The following is a 26,251-nucleotide window of genomic DNA, read 5'->3' on the forward strand; positions in this document are numbered from 1 at the left end:
TTCTAAAAACTAATATATTGGGGAGCCTCACCATCACAAACAATTCTAAAAACTAATATATTGGGGAGCCTCACCATCACAAACAAGCCTAAAAACTAATATATTGGGGAGCCTTACCATCACAAACAAGCCTAAAAACTTCGCGCTTTTCGAACTTAATATATATCGCTCCCGTACAAATACAAATTTATGATGAACATTTTCGTTTTGGAGGTCTGGTAGCAGGAAGTTTTATTTTTCTTCTCAATTGACTAAAGATCAAATATCAATGGTTTCTCTTCTGATTACTTATGCTGCACTAGTCAATTGAAACCCCTACCCCCATGGTCCCGGGGGAAGGGTGGGAGATTAGACGTTGACGCTGTACAAAACAGAGGAATGACCCCAACCGCTAGGGGGGCAGAGAGCCGTAGCAGGCCACGTAAGATTGGGACGATATTTCGGCAGGCCAATACCTGCCTTCTTCAGGTTATAAATAAGTTACAATGGCATGTTACAGCTAGTATATGTACAAAGTTCATTGATGATTAACCAATGAATTAATTTACTCAATTACTATTTTACCTTTTGTTAGTTAATCATCAATGAACTTTGTACATATACTAGCTGTAACATGCCATTGTAACTCATTTATAACCTAAAGAAGGCAGGTATTGGCCTGCCGAAATATCGTTCTAAAAAACATAAATCTTCGTTGTTGTCGACTTTTTCTTTTAAAGGTTTTATTAATTAATCAACTGTCGACGCAGGCCACAAGGTCCGACGCATACCAGCAGATAGAGGCTGTCCGGTGGTTTCTTCCTACGTTTTGTAAGATTGAGGGGGGGGGGGGGGGGGGGACAATACATAATATTATTAGGGGGACGGCCACGCCCTTACTTGACATTTCCACATGCCCCCAGTGCCCCACACCACATGCTACGGCCCTGTACTTTGCCCGGATAAACCAGCTAAGGTACAGGGGAAAAAACTAGATCCACTTTGCTTTTTTATGTTTTTAAACATAAAAAACCTTCTCCTCAACATATACGTGAATAAGTAATCGAGATTGATTTGAATGTGCCAAAATGATGTGAGTGCTAACGTTTGACATATTTAACTGATTTATTATTTTTTAAAACAGCAAATATAGCAGTTTTGCTCCATTTAGAATACAATTTTTTTTGGTGTTGATAATTTAGCTGACATCTCCCATTTGGTAAATTTTCTTATTTTAATTAACACATCCATACCTTTTCAGACTATTTTGACAACCGCGATTTAACATGTTTCCCTTTATTTATTGTATGTAGTCCAATTGTAATTATGCCAAGCAAATAAACTGTGTCTAGTGCAATAAACAATTCTTTGTTGTTCTCTAGCTCGTTGGGAAAACTTAGGTGTCTTATTATTATAATAAACTGCACATACGAAATGTTTGCTGTTGTAATTCGGCATTTTTACGCCGCAATCTATTCAGTAGACATAAACAGTTGAACAGTGTTCCACTTTTCAAAGTTTGCAGCTCGCAGCACAGGCTTCCCACCCGCGTAAGTAAAGGATAGGACGTTCGAATTCACGCAAATAGTTGAGTTACATCTTCATTCTATAATTCATGAAATAAACTTAGTAAGGATGTACATGTATCCGTCTGTGGTTTTTTTCCCCTAGAAGCTCAATTCAGGGGCGGATCCAGGTGCCAAAAAAGGGGGGCGAAGCAAGGGTTTTAAGAAAGTGGGGGCCGGATTCAATGTTTTATGAGGCTAAATGCTCGCATTAATGCAGGGTTTGACTCACAACACAGGGCAGCGTCAGGTGCGCGTGGTACAGCGGTATGCCTTTGAAAGGTAGCTTTGCACCGAACAGCAAATCCTCTGTTCGACCGTCCTTTGGTGCTAAGACGTGGGAAGCGATTTCCCTCCCATCCCAGATAGGTATATAGTTACTTAGTTAGTATTCCACTGCTTATTAGTGTGACGGATGTCAAGTGTGGGACGGTGACATGGTTACCATGGTTACCGAGCGCAGCAATCTCCATTGGGCACCCGCCAACTCATCTAGTGTTGACGAGTTTAATTGTGTATTTCCTTATATTGCTTGTTATTTTTTAGCCAAATATCGGAAAATAGGGGGGCCTGGGCCCGCTCGGTCCACCCCTAGATCCGCCTCTTCAATTTTACGAGTTTAGAGTCTCTTATTTTGTGTCGATACTAAATATGTTGAAACTTAATTCTGACTACCTCAGCTTCAGATCGATTTTCTGCCGGATTTTAAGCAGTACGAAATCACTGACACCGGTACAGGATGGGAAACTATCTGAGACTATCCCGAATCGAGTTTTTAAGTAATCCGCCTAAAAACCTGGGAGAAATTATTTTTTGAACGTCAATTTTAGCTTACCGTCGATGATCGGGACAGGCAGCTGGTCAAATGGCATCCTTGGAATGTAATTTGCACAGACAGCGTAGCCCCACACCACCACCCTAGACCTCCTGTGTCCCTTCTCCATACCTTCCAGGTCGCAAACGTCGACAGTCCGCATGTACTCCCCATAGCTATACAAGTTACGTTTCACACAACAACTCACAATTTAGAAGTAGACTTTAAAAGCACACTAGCATACACACATTGGCACCAGTCGGGCCAAGACGGGACGCTAGCACAGTCTATTACCCGTGCAGTTCGGCAACCATGGACAGCTGTTTCGTCCTTATTAGGACTCGTCAGCATGGCATAGCCGGTTTGCCTCAGTTAAACTTCATCGGCAAAAAAAAAAACTGCAGGGCGACTTCGACTCGAACGAAGTGCTTTAAACCACAGCTTAGATCCATGTGGGATCTAGAGCTGCGACCGGGCTAGCGTGATGCCAATTGTGCGGATCACGCATGCGACCTTTGCTAGTCTAAAACTCCGTCGGATAGCCAAACTATTCTTGCGAGTATGTATACATAAATGTAGACTTTAAAAGCACACTAGCATACACACATTGGCACCAGTCGGGCCAAGACGGGACGCTAGCACAGTCTATTACCCGTGCAGTTCGGCAACCATGGACAGCTGTTTCGTCCTTATTAGGACTCATCAGCATGGCATAGCCGGGTAACTGCTCGGGTAATAGACTGTGCTAGCGTCCCGTCTTGGCCCGACTGGTGCCAATGTGTGTATGCTAGTGTGCTTTTAAATTCCACAACTTAGAAGTTAGTGAGGAAACTATGAGAAAGACAAGTCGGGTCTTGGGTGGCCGAATTAATCCACTGGAGAGCTGCTAGCAGACTAAGGCTACCCTTGTCAGGGAAGACCCCGCGTCCCTGGTGTATGCCCAAGCATTTCGACCAATGAGATTCTGCCAACTACAAACAACCGAATCGAGATCCCGCAATGCCATGCGCGCCTGAATACATTGTTCATTTTCAAGATGGCGGCAGAGACTGGGCTTGTGAATGTGGTTTTGGTTTTTCTTTTACTTCCTAGTTTTATTTTTTGCGATTCTGGCGAAAGACATGTTAAATTTGAATATAAATATAGTTTTAAAGGTCCTCACTTAGTAAATAAGCAGGGTTCTATACCTTTCTGGAATTTTGGAGGAAGTAAGTAAGAATGACACGTGTAATTCTTGGGAAGTGCTTTTATTTTTATTTGAAAGATCGTACTAAATTAGATTATATGTTGACTTGAAGGTGCTATGCCAAGTAATGAGCAAGTACGGCTCACCCCATCTTTACGGGACAAAAAAGGTTGGTCACCATTTTACTGTTCCCGTTTTGCTTCTCTCATTACACTTTGTGAAGTCTACTAACATCACAAGCTTTGTTTGTGATTTTACATCCATCGCAAACTCTAGGATTTTTATGGTTGAAATCATATTATTTTTTTAAATTATTGTTTTGTCAATGCTTCCAGCTCAAATAAATACTAATATGACTGTGTTTGGTTATGCTGGTATAAATAAAAATATGTCTTCTTTTATGCTTTGATATTTTATTGCTGTGCAAATTAAAGTTGTTGTTGTTATTGTTGTTTTAGGTTTCATGTGGACAGCAAATAAGTTCACAAGTGAATGGTGGGAAATTGAGGTTTCATTCAGAGTTACTGGAAGAGGGAGAGTAGGAGCTGATGGACTTGTAAGTCAACTCAAGACACATGATGAATCAGCCTCTAGTCTTCTGTTAAAAACAGTCATTCTTTCTTTTACAAAAAAGTCTCGGTAGACAGAATATCTGCCTATGATTGTTAATTTATCAAAGGCATAAATATCATTGAATCAGACATCCCCAATGCAGTGTATAATGCCATTTATTTTCTGATTTTTGGCTCTCCAAACAGATATACCTGTTCAGTCTTAAGCATAATTTTTCTTGCTTGTGTCATCAGCAAATACATTCTCTTTCTTGTCCATTATATTCAGTGCTTGTTTGACCGTTGATGCTCTGTAAACCATCAGGCATTGTTCTTTTCCAGGCAATTTGGTTTACCGAGAAGCCAGGTGAAGAGGGTCCTGTGTTTGGTAGTTCAGATAAATGGACTGGCTTAGGAGTGTTGTGTGACTCATTTGACAATGATGGCCAGGTAAAAAGCTTTCTTGAATACTTTTTGTCAGATTTGCCAAATCAATATGTCAATCACTATGACAAATCAACTTAGACTATCACTACCTATTTTTTTCTGTTTTAAGCAAAATAACCCATTTGTGTCAGTTATGGTAAATGATGGAACTAAGAACTATGAGCATTACAAGTGAGTACAATTATGTCAAAATACAGTAAAACCTTATTCAAATATTTTCTTTGCCATAGCACAAGTTTTGCAAACTGAATTAACATATTTATTTTCTGGTTTAGTGATGGTAAGAATCAACATCTAGGAGGTTGTCTGCGTGACTTCAGAAACCGCCCCCACCCTGTCCGAGTTAGGGTGCGCTATTACCAGAATGTCCTCACTGTAAGTTGGATTATTTGCACACTGAAACAAGCAACAGAATGCCATCAAAATTTGGAGGGAGGGAACAAGTGAAAGTTCTCCTGTATTGGTACCATTTACTACACAGGATAATATATATATTTTTAGTTGAAATACATTATGTCCTGTCTAACTTATTTTTATTTTGTTGTTGCAATGATCGCAGTTGTGGTTCCATTCTGGCATGAGCACAAGCAATGAGGAGTTTGAGTTGTGTACAAGAGTTGAAAATGTTAACCTACCTAAGGAAGGAGGATACTTTGGACTTTCTGCAGCAACTGGTGGACTTGCTGGTAGGGAAAGTATTCTGTTTTTGTAATGCAACATGTTAGAACAGTCATAAAATAGTAGCTGATCTTGGGGTCAAGGAACCCTGGATTTGCCCCTGAGTTGAAATTATTTGAAGAGCAGGTAAATTAATATACTTTCAATGGTTCCATATTTTATAATATGCTATCCTAATCTGTAAATCTTTTTTTCTTTGCAATATTGTAACTTAGAATTCCTAACTTTTATTAAAGAAGTGGCAAACTATAAATGCATGATAGTCTTGTTTGTGATTACGTATTTATCTGTATCATTGTCTGATCATTACGTATATCACATTGCAGATGATCATGATGCGTTTTCGTTCAGCACTTTAACCCTGACACCGCCCAAACCTCAGGTTGGTATTTAAATCAATATGGGATTATTAAACTCATTAGGCAAACTTTGTTGTGGATCACATGAAGGTTTTTCTAGGTTTGCCTCAAGTGGATACCTTTTTCTGCTGGGAAACAGCTTGGCCAACCCTGGTTTTCTAGTTTAAATTAATAGGAAATTATTTTGTGCTCTATAGGAAAAGTCTGAGTCAGGGATGTCAAAGGATGAGCAAGACAAGCTTGAGAAACAGTATGAGGAATATCAACAAAAGCTTGAAAAACAGAAGCAAGAGTAAGAAGACATTGAATATTGCCTTTCATTTCAATCGTTATGATCACCAAAATGCAGGATCGTGGGAAATAGGACAAGAATGTACTGTAAAAAGTATTTTCTGTTGTCTGAGTAGGAAATAATAATTTTTGCTATGCAGGTTTTATTTTGCAGTACAAATTAGACAAACTTTTCAACAAAAATGACTTTTCTTTATTCTTGGTTTCTGTCTTCTACTGTACAGAAAACAAAATCTTTAAAATTTCCGTTCTTAGCCAAAATATGCTTTAATTTACAAAGGGGTTTATTTTATTTACCAGAAAATTTTACCAGTATGATTCCCGGTCGCTCTACTATAAGAGCTGAAATTTGAAGAGAACCCCAACTCCTAGATGTGAGATTGCTGTAATTCCAATTATCCTGCTTGTTAATGTACCAAATGTATTTTGCAGGTATGCACAAGCCCATCCTGACAAAGTTAAGAAAGATGAAGAGCAGGTACAATATACAGTGAAATTACTGGGTCCACTTTGCTCTTCTATTATCCTGCCTAAAGAGGAACACTTTACATACAGTCGATTGAAAAAACGTTGCCGTCAACCTGCTTTGCGACTATGCGACAAGCCCACATGTAAGCATGGGTAAAAAACTCTGAAGTGCCTAGTTGCATGTATCAGCCACTACATAACTTCAGGCTTAGAGGTGGCTAATATATGCAGCAAGGCGCTTCAGTGGTTTTTACTCATGCTTACATGCGGGCTTGTCGCGTAGTCGAGAAGCCAGTTGACAACAATGTTTCGTCAATTGACTGTATACATGTGGTGCAATACTGAGACTCTGCAACCCTTTCCTCTGGGTCTTCACTTGCAAATGAAACGGGAAGGACATTTATTGTTTCAGCATTCTTGTGGGTGTGATGACTGAGTCAATTTTTTAATTCAGCTTTAATTACCAAAAGATTAATAGATACCAAAACCAAGGTGTCTGTGCCATCAGGGCAATGGAGTCTCTGAATGAAATCTAGAAATTAGACAATGATAGGTGAGAAGAAAACTGGTGAAAGATTTTTAAAAGTTTGGCATTGGGTATATGGAATTATACAATTAGGGGCTTGCATCCTGTCTTTTCCCTACCCTTATCACATTTTTCAAACCTGATAAGGATGCTTGTTTTTGTAGTATGAGTCTGTGTATGAGAGGGATATTCGTCTGGTTTATGAAGGACAGAATGCAATTCATCACATGCTCAAGTAAGTTTTGAAGATATGTGCAGGCATTTTGTTCATTTTCTTTAATGTTTCTTTTTTATAATTGTTTTAACTCAACTTATATAGCACTGCACTACAGAACAGTCACAAGCAGTTTTCAGTTCAAATACTACTTTGACAAATAGTTATACTCATATCTAATAATTTTTACTCAAATTGAATATCTGATGATTTAAAGTTTACTCCATTCTATTGTGTAAAATCACATCATTTACATAATACATATAAATGTGTTTCCTTTTATGCTTCCTAGTCAATTACACACCAAGACAGGAGAGCTTACAGTTCAAGCGAATGCTCTTACCACCCTGGTACAGACAGACCACAACCGCCTGGGCAACGTTGTGACCATGGACCAGACCATCACCCGCCAGGAAGTCAACACACTAATCAATGTACAGCAACAACTTGTGCAGAAAATGGATGAGATGAAGTAAGGGGAACTGTCATACACTTGTTGTGTTGAAAATGGATGAGATTAAGTAAGGGGAACTGTCATACACTTGTTGTGTTGAAAAATGGTTGAGATTAAGTAAGGGGAACTGTCATAACATGGACTTGTGCAGAAAATGGATGATATTAAGTAAGGGGAACTGTCATACACTTGTTGTGTTGAAAATGGATGAGATGAAGTAAGGGGAACTGTCATAACATACACTTGTTGTGTTGAAAATGGATGAGATTAAGTAAGGGGAACTGTCATACACTTGTTGTGTTGAAAATGGATAAGATTTTGTAAGGGGAACTATCATAACATACACTTGTTGTGTTGAAAATATACTACAGGGATGTCCCCTGGGGAATTTTAAGCTGTTCCATTGTCATGTGTGATGTTTTAATCTAGTAACTATCCTATATTTTGTGCTTCTGAAAAAGAAAACATCTACAATTTGATAAACCAAAAATTATCCGCGAAAATATAAATTTGTTTACTTGGTTAAAATGTCAGGTATTTGGGGGCTTAGAATGGCTAGGTTGTGTTTTAAGTTTTATATTCTTAGTATTTTCAGATATGGATGTTTCGTTTCTGTTAAACCTTCATCATTTTTATACCTAAGAATTGCCCCTCTACTCCCCTAGTGATCTTGTCTAATGACCTTTGCTTTGTTGTTTTGACAGGTCAAGCATTGGAAAAATGCCATCTGGTGGACATAATATTGACAGGCGAGACATAGGAACTGTAGACATGTCAGACAAGCTTAGAGACATCCAGGCAGCAGTGGAATCCATGACCCACTCTGTTAATCATCTTGCTTCCCAAAAACAGGTAACTGTTAACCAGCTGACATAATGGGACTCATGCCTAAGGACTACGATTTACCCATGCTCTGTATATGAGAAGTCATCACAATTGCTTGAATAAGTGCAGTGTTTAAATGTGTATGCCATTTTTTTTTGTCTTACAACACTTTTCCCTAGGCAACCCAAGAGGGGAGTTTAAACCCCCTAAACCCTCCCCCTAGATTCGCTACTGGAAACAATTATTAAGAAGGATCCCAATGCATACTTGGGTATCGAGGGTGGAGCATGGGGACAAGAGCTGCAAACAAGGCTCAACAAAAAGAAAAAGGCATGGAGTGTGGCCCTGGGCATATGGACTCCCCCACCCCCATCCCCTGAGTTGTCTCTGGGCACCACCTCTAGCCCTATGCCTTTATGGACCAAATGCCAATTACTGTACAAGAAAAAAAAAATCAACACAAGGTTGTAATGGAATGTTTCAAAGATTACACCTTTGTTGTCGCTAAAGAAGGCTAATGCTCAAAACATCTCTGTTTTCACAAAGGCATAAAATACACCAAATGCCTATGCAGATCACCTAGTTATTCTACTTCTTGTCTGTATTCACTTTACAAGTCTATCTTGTATCTTCAATGGGACCAATCATATTGAAAGGGGTCATTTCACCCAAATAGTTTAGCTATTTTAGTGCCTTCTTCTCAAATACACAGTTGTAGCATTGTAGGCACTCCCCTAACTATGCAGATCCACAGTGGCTCTGACATCACAGTACTCTATTACTTGAGCATTTATCAACTAATAGGCTGTGTTTGCTATTTTAGTTCACAGGTGACAAGAAGGCCACTGACTGCCCACCCCCTCCTCCCATGCCTCAGTGTGTCGGCCCAGGCTATTTTGTGTTTCTAGTTGTTGCTCAGATTGCAATGCTCATTGGCTACATCACGTATCGCAATCAGAAGGAGGCTGCTGCAAAGAAGTTCTTTTAATTTTAATTGACTCTGAATAATATTTGTATTATTATTATGAGATTTTTCATACTGAAACACCTATATTTACCCTTGGTATAAGTTTTATAATTTAAACCAAGAAAACAGCAAGAAACTTGAAAATGTCACGTTGTCATGTCACGCTGCAGTGAAAACAATTTCTTTCATAATAAAAGCAAAAAAAAAAACAGATTCCATATGAAGAAATTCAGTACATTATAGCATTGAAAATTGTTGTTTTCAGTTCTTTTTGATATGAAAAAAGGTGATTTGACTGCCTCGTGGTGCCCTACATGACAACATGCACAATTTGCAATGTTCACATTTCATGAAAACAGTCCCGGGTAATTACATTGTACGTATTGGTGTATACGCACTTTAAAAAGAGCGTTGAAAATGCAAAGAAGTTTAGATGGCAGGATTGCATACATAACATAGAAAAATTAGCAAACCACTCGGGGATTTCTGTGACTGCATAGCTGGCAACTCTCCCGCATTAGGCGGGAGTCTCAAGATTTTGAACTTTTTCCCAAGCCTAATTTTCTTGAAAATATCCATACGTTTATTGTGTTCTCCTGCATTAGCTATCTTGGTACTTTTGATACATTCACTGTATTTTCTCAAGATTTTTCCTAAAGCGAGGTTGACAACTATGTAACTGTATAAACATGAATATAATATCGTGAAAAAGCGTTCGTGTATTCCCTGTCTCCTATTTTGTTGGTTTATTTGATTTTCACTTGATTTACTACTGTGCTGTTGTTTTTAATATTTTCTGTATGAATCTTGATTTTCTGTTTTTATTCTCTTGGCTGGAACATAGATTATATTTATTTAACTAGGTAGAATGTGTTTGATATTCACGGATTTGAACATATTTAAAAATAAAATAGCGTTTATACTTGTGTGCTAATGCATCAGTCAATTGACAGCCCGGCCCGCCGACCCCCGGGACATACCGGTAAAGTAACGCCGAAGACTTTGCGGCTCAAAGAAAGGTCAGCGGAGTTATTCTTAGGCACCGCGGAGGGGCTGGAAGAAAGAAGGGGGAGGGGGGCGCTTCACTTTTTGTGCTAAAAAGAACATATCAGTCACTTGTTTCGGTCATTTTCTTATTAGGCATTACGTACCATATTTGGGAGTCCGCTTCAATCATTTTTAGTTTTTTTTTTTTTTTTTTTAGCCTATTACTCTAGAAATTTGTAAGTAGAGAATTTCCACGTAAACTTGCAGGAATTCGTGTTTACTACGATTTTGCTGGCAGTCATTAGACGTTAGATAAACGACAGCCATTGATTGATATGATAAAAATAATTGAAAAAAAAAAGAATGCCTTAAAACAAGTCAAATAAAAGTCCCCCACTTTTCAACATGCTCCTCTGTCCTTGTGTACAATTGAAGTATGGCTTGCTCACGGCAAAAAAGCCGAGTATTCTCAGATATACTCCCGAGGGCAGATTTAAGTAAGATTCGAAATCTTCCTCTGTCTTCCTTGCGTCTTCCCCCTAGGGGTAAATATTCCAGTGTCTTCCCTAAGTATTCTCCGAATATACTCAAGACTATAAATTACAACAAGGAATGCCCTAATTATACACCGTGTGAAGACACGTGGAAAATGCGAGTATGGGAATTCATATATTAGCTAACTTAGCAAATTAACTTACTAGTACTAGTAAATGAAATTGGGGGCGAGAAAGTTTAGTTGTATTATTTTGAAATTTTATAGAATTTTAAAATTTTATTGATAAAAAAATACTAGTAAACAAAATTTCGGGGCGAGAAAGCAATCTGACAACTCGCCCCGACATTTAGTTTACTAGTATAACAATAACTATACTATTAAATGAAATTACGGGGCGTAAAGCAAAAACGACAACTCTCCCCGAGATTTGGTTTACTAGTAGTAATTAATTATAATACCTATAAATTACGGGGCGTAAAGCAAAAACGACAACTCGCCCCGAGATTTGGTTTACTAGTAGTAAGTAATTATAATACTTATAAATTACGGGGCGTAAAGCAAAAACGACAACTCGCCCCGAGATTTGGTTTACTAGTACTAAGTGAATTATGATACCGAGAAATTACGGGGCGTAAAGCAAAAACGACAACTCGCCCCGAGATTTGGTTTACTAGTAGTAAGTAATTATAATACCTATAAATTACGGGGCGTAAAGCAAAAACGACAACTCGCCCCGAGATTTGGTTTACTAGTACTAAGTAATTATAATACTTATAAATTACGGGGCGTAAAGCAAAAACGACAACTCGCCCCGAGATTTGGTTTACTAGTAGTAAGTAATCATAATACCGAGAAATTACGGGGCGTAAAGCAAAAACGACAACTCGCCCCGAGATTTGGTTTACTAGTAGTAAGTAATTATAATACTTATAAATTACGGGGCGTAAAGCAAAAACGACAACTCGCCCCGAGATTTGGTTTACTAGTAGTAAGTAATTATAATACTTATAAATTACGGGGCGTAAAGCAAAAACGACAACTCGCCCCGAGATTTGGTTTACTAGTACTAAGTGAATTATGATACCGAGAAATTACGGGGCGTAAAGCAAAAACGACAACTCGCCCCGAGTTTGGTTTACTTGTAGTAAGTAATTATAATACCTATAAATTACGGGGCGTAAAGCAAAAACGACAACTCGCCCCGAGATTTGGTTTACTAGTACTAAGTAATTATAATACTTATAAATTACGGGGCGTAAAGCAAAAACGACAACTCGCCCCGAGATTTGGTTTATTAGTACTAAGTAATTATAATACCGAGAAATTACGGGGCGTAAAGCAAAAACGACAACTCGCCCCGAGATTTGGTTTACTAGTACTAAGTAATTATAATACCTATAAATTACGGGGCGTAAAGCAAAAACGACAACCCGCCCCGAGATTTGGTTTACTAGTAATAAGAAAACAGAAAATTCTAACAGAAAGTTATCGGCAGAGGGCAAAGTGTTTCTATTAATGGCGAAGTGGAGAAGGGGGGATAGAGCAAATCAAATTATAAGCTGACCATCTCCTGTCATTTGCCTTTTTGTATGAAGAAGCAGGCCCGTACCCAGGATTTTTCTTGGGGGGGGGGGGGGGGGGGGAGGGAGGGAGAGAGTTTTCTGATAAAAATCTAACCACCTCCGAAAAAACAAAAAGGGACTTTTTTATGCCTTTGCAGTATCTCCACGGGACGTTTATTGCTAGATTTGGCTAATACCAGAGTGATCTAGCTTATAATTTTGAGTTTTGTCTACAAATAGCACGTCTACTGAGAACCAAAAGTGGACTTTCGGCCGTTGTAGGGGGATGCGTTCGCACCCCCTGCAACCCCCCCCCCCCCACCCCCCTGGATACGGTTCTGGGTCCGTAGAAACATTTTAAAAAGAAGCTCCGATCCTAGCACTTGTCGCATGCCTGGGTGTGTGTCGGCGGCGAGATCAGCTCAAAGAGAAGGTGAGCTGTCAATCAATCATGTCTCATACTAACATCACATCATTGGCCGTAACTAGGCATGTTTTCGAACAATGGAATCAAGCGTTGTTTCACTCCCTTCTTATTTTATATAGAACCTAAATACGAAGTTAGGTTTGGAGAGGGCTCGGGCTCGGGCCTAAAGAGGCTATGGTTACACAGTACCGTTCAAATGTTTCGAGTGAAAACAACGATCCCTAGGGTTTTTAGACAAGAGAAATAGAAATGGAACGAGAGGAAACTAAAAAGGGTTTCGCTAACTCAAAAGACAGGAGACCTTTCGGATTATAAGGTTAGAAATATTTTATTAGCCGAGTTCATTATTCAACATAAATTGGGGATTCATTTTTGTTTATTTTATAGAGAAATCGCTGACAAAGTATCCTAATTCCCGTGAATAAACCAAACCTCGGGGCGTGTTGTCGTTTTTGCTTTACGCCCCATTATTTCTCGGTATTATAATTACTTATTACTAGTAAACCAAATCTCGGGGCGAGTTGTCGTTTTTGCTTTACGCCCCTTAATTTTTACGGTATTATAATTACTTACTACTAGTAAACCAAATCTCGGGGCGAGTTGTCGTTTTTGCTTTACGCCCCGTAATTTATAGGTATTATAATTACTTACTACTAGTAAACCAAATCTCGGGGCGAGTTGTCGTTTTTTGCTTTACGCCCCGTAATTTCATTTAATAGTATAGTTATTTTTATACTATTAAACCAAATGTCGGGGCGAGTTGTCAGATTGCTTTCTCGCCCCGAAATTTTGTTTACTAGTATGTTTTTATCTAAAAAATTTTAAAATTCTATAAAATTTTAAAATTCTATAAAATTTCAAAATAATACCACTAAACTTTCTCGCCCCCAATTTCATTTACTAGTACTAGTAAGTTAATTTGCTAAGTTAGCTAATATATGAATTCCCATATTAGCGCAACAAGTCTTGGTTTGAATTTCATAAACAAATTATAAACCATCGAACCCGCGTCACCTTAAAAACACAATAAATATGTTCTTTTGATAAAATTCTATAGAATGGTTCATAAACCACTGGAAAACTCTTTAGCGTATTCATCACTAATACACCCCAAATTCATTGTTCCCTTGTGTTCTTGCTTGACTACATACTGCACTCTGAATATTACAATTTGTTGCACAGGTTTATAAATTTTTATTTTTTTGATAAATCAGTTTCTTATTGAACTTAGCACTGATACTTAGTACTGCCTCAGTGTGTGTTGTGCTGATTATTGATGCAACCCGAAATTAGCTATAGAACGTATTTATGTTTTTATCACTGGCTAAGCAACCCATCTACTACTAACTATGTAAGCGTGATATGGGATTTGTTATTCTGAAGACATTATACACTTGTATTTTCACTGACTTACATGTAAAAAAAAATGTTAATAAACTGTTTTTAACATGAATATTTTGTCCAAAGTTTTACTGTCTCCAAGCGCAAATTATCACCACGTTTGCCCGACGGACACGAGTTTGCGCCAGCGAATACTAGCGAAAGACGCGGCGAACACTCGAGTAAGCGCAAATAATCACCTATAGGAAAACCTAGGGAATATTTAGATATGCACATATAATCACCTTGTCTGTACTGCGGAAGACGCGCTTACGCTAGCGAATACAAGCGTAAGACACGGCGAATATTTTAGTAAACGCAAATAATCACCTATAGGAAAACCAGGGAAATATTTAGATATGCACATATAATCACCTTGTCTGTACTGCGGAAGACGCGCTTACGCTAGCGAATACAAGCGAAAGACACGGCGAATATTTTAGTAAACGCAAATAATCACCTATAGGAAAACCAGGGAAATATTTAGATATGCGCATGGAATCACCTTGTCTGTACTGCGGAAGACACGTGCTTACGCTAGCGAATACTAGCGGAAGACGAGAATAATCATAGGTAGGAAGACGTGCGGATATGGTACGTTATCGCTTCCTTCTACCCGTGTAAGACACAGAATAATTCTCTCGGGTAAAACGCGCGCAGACAAATGGAATATTCCACGTTTGCCCCGGATATTCCACATGTCTGCAATAGGTGCAAACTCGACTTTTTTTGCCGTGGCTATAGTGGGTTCTAATAACGTCACAGGCCCCGGTAGCCGGGAAAGTAACAGAATTTAACACCACGTGAATGTTCAGGGTGGAAAAGGTTTATTTCGTGAAACGAGATTTGGCTATTTTTCACTGTCGAGAAACGTGAAATCGTCCATTTTGACGTCCGTGAAACGTTATTTAACTCTCCCCGTGAAACGTGATTTCGGAAGTTTCAAGTCTCCGACCGAGATTTAGCTCAAGTTTTCGAGTGTGTTGAACGGAGAATCATGTGACGAAGGATATGTATTGTCGTTACAGTAAACACGAGTATTTTCGGATTGTGAACGCGGTACTACTGTATTTGCGAATTTTGGACGTGATATTACGGTATTTGCGATTTTTGGTTGCGACGTGAAATGTGAAAAGGCTAATTTTCGGTCCGTGAAACGTTAACAAGCCATTTTTCGGGTTCGTGAAACGTGATCCATACCCCCCTTTACCACCCTGGATGTTACTTTCCACTACTAACGACAAAAACGACATTGGTGTTGTGGTGGGCTTCCTGTGGAACGGCTTAGTCCGCTGACCTGACTGAGGGCGACGTCGCTTCGAATCACTTTTCCGAACAAGACGAGCGTCCATCGAAAGTTGCCAAGAAATCCACCTCCATCGGCGCTGCTTCGGGCTGCAGGCGGACAAATAATCAAACAGTAATTATATATAGCTTGTATCTCAGTATATGAATGTGTATTTTTGTGGTTTATGTAGCTTTACAGCTGATTCAACGACGTTCCTAATTCTGTTTGGTTTGCATAATAAATAAGTTTCGCTGTTTGACCTTATAGTTTCGATGCAATTCTTATCTTGTATTAGTATATAACAGAGTCATGTATCGTAATGGTAAAATTTTTAATCCAGTTGCTAAAGAAAGTCTACATCGAGAGCTTACTTCTAGCGTTTTTATCTTGTGTGCATTTTTACTCTTCTGCTTCATGTGTTGAAACTGTAAACTACAACATAGGTAACCAAACTGTTCTCAGCAGCAGACATTAGACAGGTGTTTTACACACAAAAGAGACAATACATGTTTTCCTTCTTGCATCTATCTGTTTTGCTCTTGGGGCATTAAGTCCTCAAGCTCTATGAGTACAAGGTCTTTTAAAAGCTGAATAAGTCAGCCAGTTGTTTCACTTATGTTTGGAATAATCAGAGATAGCCAATTTCAGAATATCCTAAGCAAAGTTAAACTGTTGGGATTGTGTAATAATCATTTGCGGATTTAAAGTCATTGTGTTGGTTTAGTTTGATTTTGCTGTTCCATGTACACTTGTTAGCCCAGTACTTAGTGGTGTTATTTAGTTGACCTAATACACCTTTCTTGGGCTTTTTTGTCTGTTTCCTACTTTCAGTCATGGCTGCAATACCTGGAAAAATCGTAATCAAGAGTACCACCACCAAGACGTTAAATGATCGGTGAGACCCAGTCTGCGACAACTTATCCAGGGTTTGGGAATGGTTTCCAGCATGGCTAAATGGCTTCACAATCACATTAGAAATAATGTGAATTATTACTGTGTTTTCCATGAATAAAACACAAAATCCACAGAAAATGCCACCATGATATAAATCAAAATGAGTTCTTGCTTTGCAGAACTACCTGAGCTCTTAGAGCTAATGTGGCAATAAATGAAGCCAATAAGAAAACCAAATGAAAATGGCTCAAAATCAAATAAAAAGATGTATTTATATAGCTTCTATTTTTTAAAGTAATATGTTGGGTTTGCTTGCAAAACAGTTAAGCCAAAAACATTCTATTTAAGCAAACATAAATGTTCCTAAAGAAGCCAGATTTTAGACCAAAATACGAGCCTAAGATAAAAGAGCACAGGTTCCCTTGAAGGGGTTCCAAACATGAAAATGATACAAATTTACACAATAAATGCTCTAAAAAGTCATGTAAACTGGAGCCATCCTAAACCACTACTCGTAGAGGTGTCATGTTGAGCGCCAAGTCATCCATGCATTGCTCTTATTCAAGCTTCACTGAAATGGCACGGCAAATGAAGTCTCCACCCCAAGTCACGATTGGTGGGATGCGCATGGGTCAGATGCAGCAGTCTCAAGCATCATCCAAAAACCGCCGTCTTGCAGCCCAGATGGCAAACAGACCTGGCGTCCAGGCTGCCCTTGGTGGGGCGCAACCACAGATGAATACAAGTGGTCTACAGGGACGACTTGGAAGTCTGAACAAGGGATCTGTACAAGGCCGACTAGGAGCAAGAGGGAGAGGGCGAGGGATGGCACGTGGCCCTGGCAGGGGCATGGTTGGAGCAAGAGGACGTGCTGGTTTCAGAGGGAATCGTGGTGGATTCACTTCTCCTGGCAGGGGAGGTGCTGCTGGATTCAGAGGGCGTGGCAGAGGAGGAATGACTAGAGGAGGACCTAGAGGGAGGGCTTCATTTGGAGGGAGAGGTGCCAGGGGAGCAAGCAGAGGTGCAGCAAGAGGAGGGCGTGGTGGAAGGGGCAGAGGGAGAGGTGCATTAAACCAACCTGAAAAATCCAAAGACCAATTAGACAAGGAGCTTGATCAATATATGTCACACTCCAAAGGTCATCTAGATGCTGAGTTAGACAAATACATGCAACACGCGGATGAAGAGTAAAACAGCGATGGACATTTATGGAACAGATGTGTGAACATTGTATTTTAACCAAAAGAACATGTTACCACCTGGTTTTATAGATTCTTTTATTATCCAAGTTTATTTATGGATTTTGCCAGCACTGGTATTACATACTTTGAAATATAATACTGTATTCATTTGCAGTTTAAGGCGGTTTTCCAGCATGTTTATTTTGACTGGCCTATTGTAAGGCATGCTTTTTTTTTAATAAGATGTCAATGGCAGGAACACATACATAACATTCTTATCATCTTGAGAAATTTCATCTACACTTTTTATGATTGATACTATCATTTTAAAAAGACGAACCTTGCAAATTGAAAAGCCTCACTGCCTTTCATGTCTTATTGAAAGTCTTGCATATTTTTTGGTGTTCGAAATAACCGTCATAGAATAGACACCATGCATTTGATCTAATCATGCTCTAGTTTGAGTCCTAAATGGACATTAAACAACTTTGTACAGCAGCTAAATAAAGAAAGATATGCCTAGTGATGCTGGGGTTCTTTCGTTAAGAGGGGTTTCCTTTATCCCAAACGATGCAGTTTATTGAAGCGTTTATTTTCAGTTTTGCTATCCTGTGTTTTGCTCTTATATATATATATATATATATATTGACACCTCAACCGGCTTTGAGAAGGATGAAGATACATAGACCAGACAAGTCTAAGGGATAAATGGTCTTGAAGATATGCATAAATCCAAAGTGAAAGCAACTACTATTTAGTCAAAAAAATAGCTCTGATTCTTTGACGAATTTCAAATCGAACAAGGAAAAACAGTAGAATAAACCTTTTCAACAAGCATATTCCCATGTCCACTCCATTAAGGCTTGTGGAAGCAAATCCAAACAAAAAAATAAAAAACATGAATACGCCTTCAGGGCCGTAGCAGGGGGTGGGGCACGTGCCCCCACCCCAATATTTTGAAAAATAAGGAAATGACCAGTAGGGTGCGTGGCTGTGCCCCCCGATCTTTTCTTAATGTTTCTGTATTGTGCCCTCCCCCCAATAAGGACCTTAAGCAACGACGACGACAGCAGAAAACAATGAGATTTGATTCAGAATTCAATAGCAGCACGTGAAAATGCGTTCTGTCTGATAAATATTAGCCGTTTTCCATAAAACCACGACGTGAAAACTCTAACTTTCACGGTCAATCGAGGACGCGGGACGTTTGCGGTGTAAACTCCTCTATCCACGTTCGCTACTGTAGAAATAATGTCCTAAGTTTATTTTTATCTATCTCTGACTATAATGTTTTGCTTATTCCATTGCAATTAAATTATAATTGATCACCAAGCGCGAACACATCTTTTTCGATCGCGTTGTCTTAGCCGTCGCCGTCGTCCTTGCTTAAGGTCCCTAATATTTGAAGGCCTGCTACGGCCCTGTCTTTTAAGATCTAATCTATTAAAATAGATTTAATGATCTCCTAGGGCACTCTCCCAATATGCTAATAGTACCAGCAGAGCACACGAGAAACAACAAAGGATGCGTTTGACTTAGCCTAGCCGGCTCTCCGGGATTCCTACATTTAACTTGTCGTTTGCGCAAAGGGTCGTTGAGTTTATTTCAGTTTGCAGCTATTTCAAGAAGCTGATTTGGGAAGAAGTATTTCATTTGAATTTATTATATTTTATTTAAAGTAGTTAATGCCCCTAGCCCCTTGGAGCCGACATTTTGATGTATGGAAGCTCAAATTTGCTGCCGTATTCCCCATTTTTTTTATTCAAGAAAATAGGTAATCTTGATTTTTTTTTTTTATTGATAACCCCCTCCCCCCATTGGCATTAGGAAGTGAACTGATTAGTAACCAAGATGATTTAGGAACCAGGGGTCATGGAATGAGTGTATTGTCTTGAAAAATTAGCGCACCGTGGAAGGTAAGTGAAATCTGTCTGAGTCTGAATCCTACAAAATGCAAAGTAATGGCTGTTGATTTTTTGCACTATAATAGTTTTCAATGTCCTCTTATTGCGACCGGTGGCACCATCTTAGAAGAAGTCAAGTCCTTTAAATTTCTCGGGGTTTACATTACTAACGTCTTGACGTGGGAGGTACATTGTGACTCTATAGTGAAAAAAGCAAACCGGCGCCTGTATGCTATAAGGCAGCTAAAGCGCTGTGGCGTATCTACTGATGACATTATAGTGGTTTATCGCTCCCTTGTGCGATCCACGCTCGAGTTCGCAAGCGTCGTTTCGCAGACCTGCCACGCTACCTTTCTGATTCATTGGAGAGAGTCCAGAAACGCGCCCTCGCCATTATCTATCCGGGCTTGGATTACAAGGAGGCTCTAACTAGGGCAAACCTAGCCACCCTTGAAGATCGTCGGACTGAGTGCCTGCTGCAGGTTTATCTCTTGTTTGTCGCCACAAAACCCAGTGTACCGGCTTGTGCAAGACCGCATTGAGGCTACTACCCATAGCTACCAGTTAAGAACGCGCACTGGCAATCACATCAAACCTTTTGCGACCAATAGATTTGGCAACTTTGTCACAAACTAACACGCGCTGGCCTTGGCTATCTGACTGTCCATACTTCCTTTATATTTATTATATTGTATCAATTAATCATTATTTATTATATTATATTGGAATCCTGTAATTTAGCTTTTAAGGCTACGAGAGGACTAATAAACGAGTACTATTATCATTGTTAAAAAAAGGTTAGAGGAGAATGATAAAATGGTAATTAGCTTAGCTTTCGATTAAGTGTTTGGCATTTGAGGTAGCCTTTAGGCTATAGACACGCAAAACATATGTTTACAACGTCAGACAATTTACAGCCACCAGTCTGTACGCTTCAACTTTCATTAACACGGCCGGATGAATGTCAAGCGCCTACAATTCTCTCGCTGGTTCGTGGAGGGGACACAGGTGACTGTTTTATCAAGACTATGTGGCGTTAGATTTCATTGCCTAGAGCTCATTGCATAGCGAAGCATAACAAGTTATTATTTTAGAATAATTATCTTAAAGATAACTTTTTCTGACAAGAAAGTTTGACTAAGAAATGGCGTTTCCAAAGGCTGCAACACTTTGAGCACCTAAGGGCTTGAACGTTGGCTTATCTGGAAGAGTTTACTTTAAACCGGGAAGAAAAACCAAGATTCGCGCCCCACATAAAAAAAAAAACAAGTCTTTCTAAAAATTTTAGCCTTGAAAAGACGCCCAGCCCTGCAGTGATGCGGCATTTTCACAAATCTAAATGAGGGGACCTCATTCATGTCTTATGAGAATAACCGTGTTGAAGAACCCCCTCCCCCCTTGCTATGACCATGCCATGGGTGACCCCCAAAGTTATCTGCTCCCTCCTCCCCTTCTATTGTTTCTGAAGTATGAGGGAAGGAGCCGTTCTTGGAATAAATATTTTTTACAACAAATACGTTTAAGTTTATGCGCTTCGTTTTCACAAAAAACATTTTTGTTGTGGCATGAGTGAACAAACACCACGAACACCAATCAAGCATATCTTTGTTCATGACACGTCTGGTTCCATACTCCTACGAGGAGGACTCCCCTCCTATGCACGGATTGCAGGAAAAATCAGTCTAGTACAAAGAATGCTGGGTATTTTAACATTATCAGCCACGCTCACCCCAGCGTAAAACCCCCCAGGGGAAAAACTCAATCCCGCCCCTACCTGCAGACATAATTTAATAGCTGGTATCATATTTCTGAATGCACTTTTGACGAGGTAGTCTTAAATTTTTTTCTGAACGCTGATGTTTCCTCAAAGTACTATAGTGGTATGACGGTGGTAAAAACAGGAGATAATGTCGGAAAAAAAACACCTTTAAAATCTAACTTTTTAACTTTATAAATATGATTGAATAGCTCATAAAAAGTAATGAAGCAATGAAAACATCAAGAGTCTGTTCCGGCTCTTTCCCACCCCTTTCCTCGTCCTCAGCCTCCCTCCTCCCCACCCCTCCCCCCCCAAAAAAATAGATGAATAAATAAATAAATAAATAAATAAATAAATAAATAAATAAATAAATAAATAAATAAATAAATAAATAAATAAATAAATAAATAAATAAATAAATAGATAAATAAATAGATAGATAAATAAATAAATAAATAAATAAATAGATAAATAGATAAATAAATAAATAAATAAATAAATAAACAAATAAACAAATAAACAAATAAACGAATAAACAAATAAACAAATAAATAAATGAATGAATAGATTCATGGGCCTTTTTGTAACCGAGTCGTGTTCCTTTTTGTAACTTTGTTCCTTTTTGTAACCAAGGTTTGGTTACGAAAGGGAACAGTGCTCCTTTTTGTAACATAGGCCAAGTTACAAAAAGGAGCATATGTTCCTTTTTGTAACCATGTGCTCCCTTTTGTAACATTTGTGATCCTTTTTGTAACCTAAGCCAAGTTACAAAAAGGAGCACATGTTCCCTTTCGTAACTTTGGGTGTTCCTTTTGGTAACCTTAGAAAATAGGGCTAAATTCAGAAACTGAATTCTACAGTAAATATCCAAACCCTATTTAAACGACAAATAAAACATTTTATTCTTATCTCCTACATTGTATAAGTACATATTAGTGTAACAATAAGTTGTAGAATAAGATTGATAATGTCGGTGCTCCATCATTGATATCATCAATAATACGCATGCGTAGTAACGCTCTTCATCAATAATACGCAGCCAGTGACATCCTTGCTTCTATTTAATTCGCTGAATTTGTTTTTATTTAATGATATACACCGATACACATTTTTGTCGATTCATGAGCGTTTTAAACACTAAAATATTAAGGTTTACATCCCACATTGAGGGGAGCATGTAATTAAACAAGCAAGATAACGTCTTCCTCTCATTTTGAAGTCCAGACGACGTTTAAAGGTAAGTACCGCGTTTGCTTTCTTTATGGTGCCCCAACACCATGCGGATGAAATGCTCTGGATATTTGTATGGGAGCCCCCCATAGCTCACTAGAATATCCAGTAACACATGTGAGGGGCAATAGGGTGATTTAGGCCCTAAAAAGGGACGCGTGTTGCGCAGGTTATGATTACTATGTTCTGTTTCTATCATAAGATGGCTAGCTGTGACCCAGTCAAAATGGAGAAATCATATAAAAGACAGAAACATCGCTGTCCAGTGCCTGCCTGTCAGAAAGAAGTGATTCACCTCCCTCGCCATTTGATAACAGTGCACAAATGGAGCCGCGAAAAGGCATTAGAGGCACTGTCTGTGTTCGACCTTAGGGCAAAAAGAACGAAGTCAGAGGCTGTCCCAGAGCAAAGAGCCAAGCGGACTTACAAACGTCGGGTTTGTTCGTTCCCAGGGTGCAACCTGATCGTGCGAAGGTTGCACAACCACCTGAATGCAAAACATAAGTTAAGTCGACACGACGAGAGATACAAACAGCTATTGAAAGAATCGCGATGGGAAGAGATAGGCGAAGATTTCCAGGAAGAGTGTGTAGTAGAGATCTCCTCTGACACCGAGTCCGAGCCCGAGCAAGAGCCCGATCCCCAAAGCCAGAGCCAAAGCAAGGGTAAGGGCCAAAGCCAAAGCAAGAGCAGTCAATCCAGTACAATGTCATCTAATGAAGAAGAAATGTGCCTCCAGGAAATCCATAGAAAATCCGAAAAAGCAAAAGCTATAATGAGAGGAGGTCAAGTAGATCAACACAAATACAGCTCAAGTGATGACGATAGTGATGAAGTTATCCCTTCGTCGCCGATTGGAAAGAAGAGGAGCATCTTTCTTAAGCGCGCGCTAGCCGATATTCACACCGACACTCCAAAGGTTATCAAGAAGAGAACAACTGGGGGATTGGCAGGAGAACAATCTTCACCGACACTATGGAAAGCAACTGCAGCAGGCAATAGCAAGGAAAAGGATGACTTATCAACGTCGAGCCCAGCAGAGGAGATAGAAGACAAAGACTACGAGCCAGATGGCGAAGATGAGGATGAAAACGAAGATAATGAAGGTTGTAGTAATGATGATGAGGATAATGATATCGATGTTACCGATGAAGAAGATGAATTGATGATGAAGGCAGAAACGCTGATGAAAGATGATGAAGGCAGAAACGATGACACAGATAAGATATTGGACGCATTTTTACAATGGCTTCAAGGTATCGATGGAGGTAGAAGAGAGTTGCGTACCGCTAAGCAATATGTTGCACAGGTTCACGCAATCATCAAGGATGTAGATCCAGATGAGCTGCGCATCGACAGCATCCTGAATAAGAAGCATCTTCGAGACAAATGGTTACAGAAATTGGAACGTAACAGGAAGCCAGGGACCTGCAAGGCATATTTAGGTTCATTATCAAGATTTCTCCGTTTCCTTGTTGTGGAAAAGTTAGAAGACCTAAAGCTAACAGAAGAGCATGTGACGAAGGTCAGAGTGCAAGTCCAAGAGTGGTCGGCTTCCTTTAAGAAGCCGTTCAAAGAAAGAAGATGGGAGAAGCATCAAGAAGACCTAGAGAAACTCATAACCCCGGAGGACGTCCAGAAGTTTTCTAAGTCGGCTCCAGTAAGAGCGGCAATCTCGACACTGGGAAGATACATGGAAAAGGAAGGGTCCCCGGGTCAGACAGACTTTTGTACTGTCAGAGACCATCTCATCACTCGCCTATGCATCGAGAATGCATGTAGAGCTGGCCCGCTCGCAAATATGACTTTGCGGGATCTAGATAGAGCCACGAAAGATGGCGATGAAATGATTGTCACCATTTTGAAGCACAAGACATCTGCCTCGGCAGGCCCAGCCCATGTAGTGCTAAGTCCCACAGTCTTCACCTGGCTAAAGGCGTATGTAAAATACATGAGAAACAAGGTCAGCAGAGCAGGAACAGATCCCGATGAGAAGGTTTTCATCAGCTTCACAGCGAGTGAGATGACATCATCCATGATATCTGCTCAACTTAATTCGTTTTGGCAAAAGGCTGTCGAGAAGATTAGAGTAAATGCAGCTTCATTCCGTAAAGCAGCTGTTTCCGTGGTCCACGAAGAGCACCAACATCTGAGGAAGGACCTAGCCGACCTCATGGGACACAATCAAAAGACCGCCGAAAAATTCTCGTTAAGCAGAAGTCTAAGTCGGCTGCAAAAACCTCTCTGGCGCTCAGAAATATCATGTATGCGGAAGGGGCATCACATGTAGAAGCAAGTGAAGCCCTGCCTGTGAAGAATGGGGAAGCAGAAAAGTCTGGTCGTCACCACTGGACAGAGAAAGAAGAGGAGGCTATCCAAATGGCATTTAAGGATGCCATTGAAGAATGCAAGCTTCGGTTAGATGCCGTGAAGCAAGAAATACCCAAGCAACCCCTTCTGGCGCATATCGACGCCTTGAAGGTTTACGATAAAGTAAGGAGCTTGATGAGGAAAGAAAATACACAAGCGAGCCCTTGCCTCCCCACAGAGAAAATGTCCCAACAAGAGAAGATGGAAAGAATGTTGGGTCGGGAAGATGCTGAAGAATCATGCCTCAAGAGTAAGGGGTCTCAAGTATTTACAGATTTGCAGTCTAATCCCTGTCTGCGACTGTTTCATGATCTCCTACACAACAATAACAGGATCGAGAGAAAAGCCTTGATGGAACGAGTCATGAGAGATGACGAGGCCAAGAAAGAGTTGTCTGCGTTTACTCCACAACAACTTGCTGACAAGGTGCGTGCAGAGCGCAACAAAGCTAAGAAGTCAAAGTAGTAGAAACAATCTAATGACCACTCCAGGCATTTTCAGCCGTTTTCAGCCATTTTCGCGTTTGTAGTAAGTTCAGTTGTTAAAAATGTTTGCGCAAGAGGATTCGAAGGATTCACTAAAATTGTTGTTAATGACTTGTTTGTTCATACGGAACACAGAGACATTATTATATTTAAATGTATATAAAGGGGCGTTATTATACTTAAATGTATACACATATACGTTATTATACTTAAATTTATACACAGAGACGTTATTATACTTAAATGTATACACAGAGATGTTATTATACTTAAATGTATACAAAGAGGCGTTATTATACTTAAATGCATACACAGAGACGTTATCATACTTAAATGTATACACAGAGACGTTATGAGCAGCAACCGCAAGCGACATTATTAATAAAGCTGCCCTGTAAGGCTGTAATATGTTTCTATGAGTACACCCATCTCTGAGCACTTTCAATCCATGTGTAGTTTGAGGAAAGACGAATAGCAGATTATGATTCCTTTAAGGCCAGTTTGAGTTATCCGCTTTCCTAGAGGCTGCTAAAAATTGCAAAAGTCAAGGAAATAGCGAAAACCTTATTTTGATACAGCACACGAATGATGCATTTTACCCAGTCTCCAAGAATCGTCATATCTCAGTCATTTTAATTCAAAGAGCTATTAAACTCAGGAAAAGCAAATACGAATAGCATCTGATGATTCTTGTTAGGCTTGCTTGTGTTATACGTCTTTCAAGAGGCTGCAAAGAAGCTGCAAATATCGAAGCAATATAGCGGAGAATTCAAAATGTGCCTATTATCCTTGGAGATTTGACCAAAAAACTGAAACACAGAAAATGAAAATAGTAACAACTACTCTCTGAATCGAATGGTTGTCTATCCCTGCTTCAGTTTTTAGTTGTTTTACCATGATTTTAAACATAAATAAACCTAATTTTTCTGATAATTGTTACACTAAAAGAGACATGATTTTCGCG

General features: G+C 39.5%; 2 protein-coding genes across 2 annotated transcripts; both read left to right on the forward strand.

The window, feature by feature from the left end:
- The first annotated feature begins 3,377 nt into the window (after positions 1-3,377).
- On the forward strand, positions 3,378-10,250 carry LOC5504618 (protein ERGIC-53). The gene is made up of 14 exons (XM_032372942.2): positions 3,378-3,566; positions 3,657-3,713; positions 4,003-4,100; positions 4,438-4,545; positions 4,652-4,713; positions 4,818-4,917; positions 5,102-5,228; positions 5,547-5,602; positions 5,777-5,871; positions 6,303-6,348; positions 7,029-7,099; positions 7,371-7,550; positions 8,237-8,384; positions 9,181-10,250. Exons 1-14 carry the CDS (start codon positions 3,395-3,397, stop codon positions 9,343-9,345), a joined length of 1,485 nt encoding a protein of 494 aa, XP_032228833.1. The 5' UTR covers positions 3,378-3,394; the 3' UTR covers positions 9,346-10,250.
- Positions 10,251-15,447: 5,197 nt separating this feature from the next.
- Positions 15,448-18,061, forward strand: LOC5504630 (chromatin target of PRMT1 protein). The gene is made up of 3 exons (XM_032372940.2): positions 15,448-15,596; positions 16,296-16,359; positions 16,925-18,061. The coding sequence occupies exons 2-3, from the start codon at positions 16,298-16,300 to the stop codon at positions 17,547-17,549; spliced, it is 687 nt and encodes a 228-aa protein (XP_032228831.1). The 5' UTR covers positions 15,448-15,596; positions 16,296-16,297; the 3' UTR covers positions 17,550-18,061.
- Positions 18,062-26,251: the final 8,190 nt, after the last annotated feature.

The sequence above is a fragment of the Nematostella vectensis genome, chromosome 3 (assembly GCF_932526225.1).
Source record: "Nematostella vectensis chromosome 3, jaNemVect1.1, whole genome shotgun sequence".
NCBI classification, from domain to species: Eukaryota; Metazoa; Cnidaria; class Anthozoa; order Actiniaria; family Edwardsiidae; genus Nematostella; species Nematostella vectensis.

Coding starts and splice junctions, on each gene's coding strand:
- LOC5504618 (XM_032372942.2), top strand. CDS start 3,395: ATGGCGGCAGAGACTGGGCTTGTGAATGTGGTTTTGGTTTTTCTTTTA. Junction 5,603..5,776: donor TGACACCGCCCAAACCTCAG/GTTGGTATTTAA, acceptor TGTGCTCTATAG/GAAAAGTCTGAGTCAGGGAT. Junction 5,872..6,302: donor CTTGAAAAACAGAAGCAAGA/GTAAGAAGACAT, acceptor TGTATTTTGCAG/GTATGCACAAGCCCATCCTG.
- LOC5504630 (XM_032372940.2), top strand. CDS start 16,298: ATGGCTGCAATACCTGGAAAAATCGTAATCAAGAGTACCACCACCAAG. Junction 16,360..16,924: donor ACCAAGACGTTAAATGATCG/GTGAGACCCAGT, acceptor CTCTTATTCAAG/CTTCACTGAAATGGCACGGC.